At 40.1% G+C, this 11,198-nt stretch overlaps 1 protein-coding gene across 1 annotated transcript; it reads left to right on the top strand.

Annotated features, from left to right (window-relative positions):
- Positions 1 to 5,551: 5,551 nt before the first annotated feature.
- LOC129837866 (transmembrane protein 79-like) lies at positions 5,552 to 9,683 on the top strand. Its single transcript, XM_055904348.1, has 5 exons — positions 5,552 to 5,674; positions 6,183 to 7,057; positions 7,316 to 7,510; positions 7,631 to 7,847; positions 8,048 to 9,683. The coding sequence occupies exons 2-5, from the start codon at positions 6,358 to 6,360 to the stop codon at positions 8,247 to 8,249; spliced, it is 1,314 nt and encodes a 437-aa protein (XP_055760323.1). The 5' UTR covers positions 5,552 to 5,674; positions 6,183 to 6,357; the 3' UTR covers positions 8,250 to 9,683.
- Positions 9,684 to 11,198: the final 1,515 nt, after the last annotated feature.

Raw genomic sequence — 11,198 nt, 5'->3', positions numbered from 1 at the left:
TGCTTCCTAAGTGGACAGTTTGATTTCACAGAAGTGTGATTGACTTGGAGTTACATTGTGTTGTTTAAGTGTTCCCTTTATTTTTTTGAGCAGTGTATATATATATACACTAGATGACTGATCTGTGTTGATGCCACCATGCGTCCATCTTGGCCCCCCACCATTGGGAAAATATTTTGGAAACTATAGAAATGCGTTTATTAATGTCTACATTAGTTTTTGCCTCATTTATTCTATTACACACACCTTAATTTATTATATTACACACACCTTAATGCATTAATAAAGGCCACTTTAATAACGTTTAAATATCTTGTATTACTCATCTCATATGTATATACTGTATTCTATCTATTGCATCTTAGCCTATGCCGCTCATCCATATATTTATATATTCTTATTCCATTCATTTACTTAGATTTGTGTGTAATAGGTAGTTGTTGTGGGACTGTTAGATTACATGTTAGATATTGCTGCACTGTCGGAACTAGAAGCACAAGCATTTCGCTACACTTGCAATAACATTTGCTAACCATGTGTATGTGATCAATACAATTTAATCTGATTTGATTTCAAATTATATTATGTGAGCTAAACATATATATTTTAATATATCTCCTTTTCACCTAATTTCACACCTGGTTTATTTAACAAAAGACAAATCTTATAGCCCGTCTTAAGGAGTCGATAGAGCGCGATGGGACAAGGACATCCCGGCCGGCCAAACCCTCCCCTAACCCGGACCACACTGGGCCAATTGTGCGCCGCGTCATGTGTATCCCAGTCGCTGCCGGGCTGCGACAATGCCCGGGATCAAACCTGGGTCTGTAGTGATGCCTCAGGAACTGTGATGCAGTGCCTTAGACCGCTGTGCCACGAATGAATTTGTTTGCCCTTTAGTGTGTGTGTAACGGCAGCCTTCCTCCTCTTCGTCTTAAGAGGTGTAGCCGGGATCGGACCAAGACGCAGCGTAGTTTGTGCTCAACATATTTAATTAAGACGAATAACGTGAACACTTACAAAATACAAAAACAACAAATGTGGCAAACCGAAACAGTTCTCTCTGGTGAAACGAACACAAAGACAGGAAACAACCACCCACAAAACAAGCCACCTAAATATGGTTCCCAATCAGAGACAACACAAAACACCTGCCTCTGATTGAGAACCATATTAGGCCAAACATAGAAACAGACAAACTAGACACACAACATAGAATTCCCACCCAGCTCACATCCCGACCAACACTAAAACAAGTAAAACACACAAGAACTATGGTCAGAATACTTGGGATGTTGCTTTCAACAGTAAAAGTAAAAAAAAAACCTGGAGGACATCTTTAAAGTATAATTTTCAGAGATGACTAATGTTACTATCTGGCCCTCATACCATCATGGCCACCTAATCATACCCAGCTTCCAATTGGCTCATTCATCCCCCCTCAATGACCTTAAACTATTCCCCAGGTCATTGCTGTAAAATAAAATAATAAAAATATAATTCATGCCTTACCTTTGACGAGCTTCTGTTGTTGGCACTCCAATATGTCCCATAAACATCACAAATGGTCCTTTTGTTCGATTAATTCCGTTAATATATATCCAAAATGTCCATTTATTTGGCGCGTTTGATCCAGAAAAACACCGGTTCCAACTTGTGCAACGTGACTACAAAATATCTCAAAGGTTACCTGTAAAATGAGAATGTGTTCTCAGTCAACTTACCTGGTAAAATACCAGTTAAATAAAATTACAAATTAAATAATGTCACCATGATAACAAAAAATAAAACATTTAATTGAAATACTGTAGAATTCCATTAATTCCTATGGAGGACTGCTCCTACTGGGGAGTGCCAATATGGCCGACCAGGGGCTTCAAGGCCTCTCGATGGCCAATACATAGCATCAGCAATCCAGGGTTTATATACAGGATTTGTTCACACTCTTAGGTTTTTCAAAAGTATCTGTAATCTGATTATTGTTATGTCTCGTGGGTTTCATAACCACGTGTTTATAACAACTCAATAATGATGAGACGGAAACAGGAATTCAGTTCAACCATTTATATGAACGTGCTCATCTCAACACACATTACCCATGATGCTCTGCCTATACAACTACAGTGAAAATAGTACAACCCTAATACAAAACAATTACAATATATTTGCGGTTAAAACCTCTCTGGGATAGGTGGGACGCTACCGTCTCATTGGCCAAAAGCCAGTGAAAATGCAGAGCGCCAAATTCAAATAAATTACTATAAAAATCTAACTTTGATTAAATCACACATGTAAGATACCAAATTAAAGCTACACTTGTTGTGAATCCAGCCAACATGTCAGAATTCAAATAGGCTTTTCGGCGAAAGCAATAGATGCTATTATCTGAGGAGCGCACCATAGTAAACAAAGAGAGAGAAGCATATTTCAACCCTGCAGGCGCGACACATAACGCAGAAATAAAAATATAATTCATGCCTTACCTTTGACGAGCTTCTGTTGTTGGCACTCCAATATGTCCCATAAACATCACAGATGATCCTTTTGAACAATTAGTTCCGTCGAGAAATATCCAAAATGTCCATTTATTTGGCGCGTTTGATCCAGAAAAACACCGGTTCCAACTTGTGCAACGTGACTACAAAATATCTCAAAAGTTACCTGTAAACTTTGCCAAAACATTTCAAACTACTTTTGTAATACAACTTTAGGTATTTTTTAACGTAAATAATCGATAAAATTGAAGACGGGATGATCTGTGTTCAATACAGGAGGAAAACAAACTGTAGCTAGCTTTCTGGTCATGCGCCTCTATCTAACAGTACACTTCAAGTTACCCTCGTTCTGGATGGCCGTACTTCTTCATTACACAAAGGATAAACCTCAACCAATTTCTAAAGACTGTTGACATCCAGTGGAAGCGGTAGAAACTGCAAGAAGGTCCCTTAGAAATCTGGATTCCCAATGAAATATCATTGAAAAGAGAGTGACCTCAAAACAAAGAAAATCTGAATTTTTGTCCTCTGGGTTTCGTCTGCTAAATAAGTTCTGTTATACTCACAGACATGATTCAAACAGTTTTAGAAACTTCAGAGTGTTTTCTATCCAAATCTACTAATAATATGCATATCTTATCTTCTGGAGATGAGTAGCTGGCAGTTGAATGTGGGTATGCTTTTCATCCAAACGTGAATATGCTGCCCCCTATCCTAGAGAAGTTTTAACGTCACTGATAACAGTTACTGGTTTTTTTGTAATCAGTTACTCCTCAACCCTGCCTACAGGTAGACTAGGCCTAAAATATCCCTGGGCTGTTCTCTAGGACCCCCGCTCTGTCTATAATCAATTATCTCGGAAATCGTTTCATTGCACCAAATAAGGCGAAGGAGGAGAGATTAAATATACAAGCCAACCCTCCCCTAGGAAACCATAGGAAAATAAACAAAAGCTGTTATAGAAGTGTCGTCCTTGGATGGAAGTGCTTGATAAACATAAGAGGATGCGCACTGTGGTAGGGTATTTTGAAACAGGCCCCTCTGTGCACTATTATTATGTGTAGCCTATAGATTTGATCCAAAGCGCATGGCATTTAATTAATTAATCTCACCTTTCATAACACTCATACCAGACAAAAATGTTCTGCAAGCCTTGAGTCCAGACACGTGTCAGACAATGATTTAAAAATGCACTAGATGACTGACAGGGTGGCTCTGGTTTGAAGCCATCTTGGCACTCTCCCACCGTTGTAAATTTTTGGGGGGAGCTATAGAAATCCATTTATTAAAGTCTACATTTATTTTTGCCATGTTTATTATATTCCATATAGATCAAATAAAATGTTATTGGTCACATACACATATTTGGCAGATGTTATCGCAGGTGTAGCGAAATATACATTAATGCATACTTTTAAATTATATTATGGGATCTAAATATATATATTTTTTAATATATAAAAACATTTTCCTTAAAGTATAATTTTTTGAAAGTTCTAATGTTACAGCCCTCACTACACAAAATGTTTAAATACATGGATTTTTTCCCTTGAAACATTTAATTAAAATACTGTTTATATACATCATTGATGTCATTGGTTTACGTTCGCCCCCCCCCCCCCCCCACCCATTGTGTGTAAAGTTCAGGTAACGCTATTGTGACCTCTACTGGTTTCATTAGGTCATAACACCATGGTGCACGAATTATTATGCCATTTATGTATAATACCTCTAGTATATCATCCATGATGGGTTTATGCCATTTATGTATAATACCTATAGTATATCGTCCATGATGGGTATGGAAAGTGTTTGGGTGGGGCATTTGATTCATCTGAAGAGAAAGTAGTTGGAAGCTATCCACAATAAAATCGTATTACCATGCATAGACCTAGGCTGTGTTCAATAGTAATTGATCAAACAGAGTAGTCTAGAAGTTATAGAAAAAAAAATCTATTCCCGAATATATAAATTATATGCGGGAATATTGCCTAATTAGCCTATTTAAAGGTGTAGTTCACGCAAATTACAAAATGACACATTGGTTTCCTTACCCTGCAAGCCGTCTATGGACAACGTATGACAGCAATCCGTGTTTTGGTTTCAGTGGAGGCTGCTGAGGAGAGGACAAACCATGTGTTTGATGTATTTGATACCATTCCACCCATTCCGCTCCAGCCATTACCACAAGCCCATCTTCTCCAGTTAAGGTGCCACCAACCTCTGGTGTTTGATTTTATTTCCCTGGTTTCCAAATGCTAATGTTTCAGTATTTGTGGCACAAATCCCATTAAAATCATGGAACCGATATAAGCATTTTCTGTGCATCATGTACAAATCATACAAAGTATAAAAAATGTATTGTGAAGCTTATCAAAATCACTAGATTATTTCAACATGATGTGCAAAAAAATGCTAATAGTCCCATGACTTGAATGGGATTTGTGCCACAAATGCATTTAGAAACAATATCAGGTAAACTAAACCAAAGCATGGATTGCTGTCATACTTTGTCCATAGACTGCTTATGGAAAATAATTAGCAATTTTGTAATTTGGGTGAACTATCCCTTTAAATGCTAGGCAACTAAATAGATAGACCTCTTGTAGCCTACACCAACATTTAGAATTCTCGGTTCTCTGTCAGTGACAGGGCTGTGTTTCAACCAATATTGCTTTTGGAATTAGATCCAAAAAAGGGTAACCAACATAAGGTGAACAGTACACACCAATACGTAAAATAGTACACATCAATCCAATAACAAACACGTAACATGAAACAAAACATTTACTGTAGGCTATATCCACAATTTCTCACTAATTATTTTCATCCAAAGAAAGTCACATATAAGACTGCTTGAAATACACACGTTGCTGTTTTTTTGTACATTCAATTATTACATTTAATTATTCAATTATTAAAGGGTATGTATCTATAACAGTATCTATAACACATTAAAGGGAAAATGCGATAGGAACTAAATATGATCATACTGACAGTTCCTATCGTACTTTCCCTTTAATGTTTTTTTAGCAACATACCCTTTAATAATTTACCTGAACACACCTGAATTTCCACCCACTGAAAGTTTTTACACAATAACAATAGAAGTAGGAAAACGATGTAAGAGACATTCCATAAAATTCCCAAATTCATTGTTTGATAAGCGTTGAGGTTAGGTGAGTATTACACGTTTATGTATTTTCAGTTGTGTTTTCTAGCTTTGTATAACTAGCAGCCTTCTTGCGTGGCCCGAAAGCCCAACATTTTATCTAGTGCGCTGGTATGAGAAACTTCCGTGTTGTGATATGGAGTGCGCTTCGAAGGTCTGTGTACAACATTCATCTGGACAGTTAACACATTCAGACAACTTTATAACTCTATTTCTTTTTCAAATATTTTTTATTTCGTGGTTTTCTATTGCAAGCTTATTTTCTTCGGTAGTCATGCGTAAAGGCCATAATGAGATGCATTGGGCGGAGCGTTGTTTGCAAGGGGCAGTCGTATCGTTCTTGGCTTACCTTACCTGTCGTGGAAAAATTTCAACTTTAGAGACTATTGTTTGATTAATGATACTAGAATGCTGTCTGGAGTTAGATCTTGTCGGATTTGGGGCATCATCTCTTGCGTGGGAAGTCATGTAAGACCTACAGAATGTGCACTCTGTAAATGTACTTTTCTTTGTAGGTGAAGAAGAGCTGTTTACCATCAAAGCAATAGAGCTGGGACACAAAGAAAGAAACAGACAATGTGATGTGACTTCAGTCAAAGTAAAAACACTCAATCAAGCATAGACACACTGACAGATTCACCAAGACAAACGGACGAAGTCTGGAGACATTGAACACCTAAAAAAAAAACTATGTCTGAGATCCTGCCGTCAAACCTGGAGCTGCTAGAAGACAGCCCCTCCAAAACCAGACGGATGACTGCTGAACCCCAACCCCCAACATGGGGGGAAGAGGAGAAGGTGATTAAAGAATTGGGGGAAGATTTGGAAAAGAGGAGGGAAGGAGTGGTAGAGGAAGACGAAATGGTTAGTTCGGCTAAATTGGAGCCTACCACTCTGCAATGGCCGGGTGACAGGGATGTAGAGACAACTACAAAGAACAGAAGTGCATTGACTGCGAAAGAAGATAAGGGAAGGGGAAAGAGAGATGACCCTGAGGGAGAGAGGAGGAGGGTGTACTCCATGTGCACCTCTCTTCACGAAGGAGAAAGTCAGATGGAGAGTGAGAGAGGGCTGGATTTGGGAGCAGAGAGAATGAGAATGGAGGAAGAATGGGTGGGGAGAGAGGTGCAGCACCCAGAGCTGTGTAAGAGAGGGGAGAAGGTGCAGGTAGAGATAGAAGAAGATGGTATGAACTCTTTGCCTGAGAAGGCAGCGCAGGTCTTCAACCCATCCATCACTATCCTACACTCCTCTAGTGCTCCGACGTCTCCCAGAGATAGGGAGGTATTCTGGGATGTGGACGCAGAGAAGAGCCTCCTCCTCATTCCCCAGGGAACCCCGCCTGATGGCTACTACCATGACTGGCCAGTGGAGCGGGGGTCCTCAAAATGTAAAGAGACGCATCAACATTTCATCTTTCTGTCTTCTGGCCTCCAACCTCTTTCTCTCACTGTCTGTCTTTCTCTTTGCTAGTTTTTCCCTTGTTCATTCAGCCATTGCGGTTCTGCTCAAATAGTTTTGCGAGTGCAAATTCATCCTTCCCCTTCTCCCATATTTGAGGTAATCTGATCTATAAGTGGTAATGTTTCTGTTAGTCTTTCTGCCCTCTGAAGTAAAAAGAAAGTCTCTCCTTTCCTCTCCCCTCCAGGTGGGTGTGACTGTGCCAACAGGGATGCTCTCAAAGTGGGAGTGTCTGTGTTCACTGCAGCTCTGATTTTCCCCCTCCTAGTGTGGGGGGGCTATGTCTTCCTGCCTTTTGATGCCCCACTGCTGGACAGTGCCCCCCTCAGGCTGGTCTACACACTGCGCTGCTCTGTCTTCGCTGTGGTGCCCATCATACTGGGTGAGTGGCTCATTGGTCATTCAGCAGATGTTCTTTACCAGAATTACTCCGGTGTGAACAGCAAGGTGGGTTGAACAACAACACTAACATCACAAGCCAACACTTGTATTGTCCTCCCAGGCTGGATGGTGCTGGGTGTCTCCAGGATGCGGTTGGGGAATGTGAAGCCGCTGTGTGAGATGGAGGCCAGGGAGGTGGGTGTGCACCGGCGCTATGTGGATGACTCCGTCACCCTCTTCCTGCTCTACTTCCTGCAGCTGGCCGTAATGGCGCCCTACCTGAGCCAGGACCTGCTCAAACTGGTGCCCCTGCTCACCATCATCTTCGCCTTCGGCAGGTAAAGAAACAACAATGCAAAAAAAACATGTTTATTTTATTGTCACATACACCAGAGAGATGCAGTGAAATCTATTGTCCAATTTCAGTGCCCAGTCAGTCATATCCCGATATGACATGTGATCTCAATATAAGGCAGTCTGGGCAGACTATAGAAATGACTGCATCTGTCTAATGTCCATCTCTCCTCTGTGCCAACAGGCTGATGTACTGGGTGGCAGCTGCACTGGGCAGCAGTGTCCGGGGCTTTGGCTTCGGCCTGTCCTTCCTGCCCACCGTGGCCATGCTGGGTGCCAATCTCTACTTCATCTTCACCATGGACGCTGGGGGCACCATCTTTGCCCAGGATGTGGTGCACCAACAAGACCAACCCCCAGCCTCCCGCCAGAGGTTCTGGGGATAGGAGGATGGAGGAAAGGCTGAAGGAATGGAAGGATGGGGAAGAGGGACAGAATCTGTTTTACCAACTGGTAGAATTTAACTTTCAAAGGGTTACTATGTAAACTGTAGTGGATCGTGCTAGTGTGATTTTAAACCACAATGATGATGTGTAGAATAGACTTGGCAGTGGTAGTCAGTGATAGAGCATGTACAAACAGTTATTGGTGAAAGTTTCTACGTTATAATTCATCTTCTTGCATGGCATTATACCGTCACTTTGGTGAAACAGTAGAATGCATTCTGTAGAAGATCTGCTAATCGACAGAATGACCGTTAAGTACCATGGAATAATGTTGAAATCACAATTGTTGGCTCAATGCAGAGTTAATGAAAATAGTTTGTAGTTCCACACAGAATTGTGCCACTTGGGGAAGTGTCTACAATAACCAAACCATTGCCTTCCTCAGAAATATCTAGCTAGGCCTGCTGCAGACAAATCATTTGCTGAACTGTACTGTTTGGTTTGACAATTATCTGTACTTGAGGCATCCTGTAATCGATTGTTTTGCATTTGGTTATGAATCTGGTATTACAGGCTAATAACATTAATGGCATTGACATTTGGGAACTAATATCAGGTTTATAGAGAAAAACTAAGACGCCCTCTAGACCTTCTAGTCAATCAATTTCCTATTGAAAATGTTCAATACAACCAAACACAAAATCATGTTCTGTGATAAGGTCATCGACTACTGAGTGGACATTTTGTCTCATAATTTCATTACTGTATTGCCTTTTAAAAGGATGTCCACACATTAGCAATGCCAATAAGAGCTAACAAATAATTTTAAGATAATTGATTTAGTACAAAAATTTTGACATTGAGACCCATTTAATTATTGGAGAATGTGGATTGCATGGCTTTTTGTGCACCCAAAAATGGCAACCTTGTTATAGAAATCAAACCTGTCCAACAAGTACCTACCTGCACAGGTGGCCCAACCTCCATTCCTCCATCTATGAAAACTAATCCTTTCACAATACAGCACAGCTCTGTAAGAGTGATTGTGAATGGAGTTGTTACTGTATTTTAAAATAGACCTATTTTAAAATGTAATGTATGAAATCTGATTTTTAGTGTAGGCATAGACTATAAAATGTATAACTACGCTGATTTCTTTCTACATTTCCAAGTAAACTTTAGCTAATTACAGTCTGAAACAAATTGTAAAGTCTATTTAATGTCTATCATTGTCATTCTTATGATTTTCTTTAAGTTTTTATATATATTTTTTAATAATTTATACGTAACAAGTGATGTTTTTATTTGGCCTTTCATTTGCTTCATTAGTGAAGCTGACACATTTTTATTGGTATGAAAGCCTTTTAGTGGCCAGTAAAAATTAGCAAGCATTTAAGGAAGATCTTTGTGCATTACAGTTGTTCTGAATGGGCACCTGTTTTTGGACTGTGTTATTGCTGTGTTGTGGGAAGGTGGTATTTATCACATACGACTGGGAGAAATCCACTTGAACACCCCTCCAACTCGTAATTACTAGTGGAAAACCATAGAGATCGTTAGAGGACGCAACATTGTATCGGTCAGATTTGGCTTCTGTGAGAGCATGCGCTGCGCCATTGAGGCCATCTCTATTTTGAAGTAGTACATTTTCTACTACTATTTTCTACTACTACCATTTTCTACTACGAGTTGGTAAACAAACTGAAGGGTGCATTCATGCCACCTGGGGTGTGTTTGAACAGGTATAAAGCCAAGGTTGGCAATTTCCTGTCCACCTGCAGTTATGAAATGTTTGCTCACAAGTGTAAGTCATTGGCTGATGACCTGGATGGAAATATACAATCTTTCCTTAACGGGTAGTAAGTCCCACCCAGTTGACTACTTCAAAATGGTGAAAATCCTAATGGCGCTGCCTATGCTAAAACTTGCTTTTGGTCACAAGAGGCCTCTATCTCTATGTGGGAAACTCGTCTATCACCCCCGATCGCAGACTTCACCCACATGCGGACCTCTGGCCTCACCTACTAAGAAAATGACCTTGATAACAGAATTTTCGGCAGTTAAATGTAACAAAACATTATTTATAAAAAAGCTATTTATTGATATGTTTTTTGATAACTATAATTTGTTTACAAGCATGATAGCTGTACTTTAATTTATGGTTGACGCAGCTTGTTGGCCATTAGCTATCCGGCGTTTGTCAACGAGTTCAAGGCATGTGAATGCATCCAAATGGTATTTACAACGCCACAACTGGTAATTACCACCTTCCCACTTGGTTATGAATGGAGCATATTGCCTTGTTCAAAACAACTGGGAACTCTGAAAAATACTAGGTTAAATCATGACTTCGGGGATCTTCACGTCAGAAAGTCAGAGCTCTATAGAGGCCCGAGTTGGAATTCCGAGTTGGATGACCGTTTTTTTTCCGAGTTCCCAGTTGTTTTGAAGACGTCATAACATCGAGCATATGAGAGAGGACTACACTTTTTGACTGAACTAACGGCTCTCATTTTTGTCGGAGGTCAAATATTGTTCACGTCCACCCACACTTCTCGTTTATTTATTGGTCTGGCCACAGGGAAGTCTGGGTTCGGAATTACAAGAAAGCAACCCCTTGCACGTCAGTTTCAAAGTAGGCCTATCTTATCTGTACCCCAGGGGTATTTACCACTAAAGTTATCGAAGTGAAGGGTCAAGACGAGTAAAACATGGCAGCTGCCCCAGCTAGAAGAAAACACGGAGCGTGTCTGCTTCGAATCAAAGAAAATTGTCCATTGCGGAAATTTAGGAAAAACAGGTGTTACGGTAAGAACATGATTGTTTTCAAGAATTGATGGATACAAATATATAGCCTATACAAATGCATAAAATTAACCCATAGACGAATTATACCACCCAGGAAGTTAGGGTTGAAGTTGACACTTCATAGATCCCTGTCGGCCTTGC

This window comes from Salvelinus fontinalis, chromosome 38, assembly GCF_029448725.1.
Source record: "Salvelinus fontinalis isolate EN_2023a chromosome 38, ASM2944872v1, whole genome shotgun sequence".
Taxonomy (NCBI): Eukaryota; Metazoa; Chordata; class Actinopteri; order Salmoniformes; family Salmonidae; genus Salvelinus; species Salvelinus fontinalis.
This window is presented reverse-complemented; position numbering and strand designations above follow the sequence as displayed.

Bases quoted from the DNA above. Each gene is read 5' to 3' on its own strand.
- LOC129837866 (XM_055904348.1), top strand. From the start codon at position 6,358: ATGTCTGAGATCCTGCCGTCAAACCTGGAGCTGCTAGAAGACAGCCCC. The intron at 7,058-7,315 runs GTAAAGAGACGC...TCTCCCCTCCAG, and splicing joins GGAGCGGGGGTCCTCAAAAT to GTGGGTGTGACTGTGCCAAC. The intron at 7,511-7,630 runs GTGAGTGGCTCA...TTGTCCTCCCAG, and splicing joins TGTGGTGCCCATCATACTGG to GCTGGATGGTGCTGGGTGTC.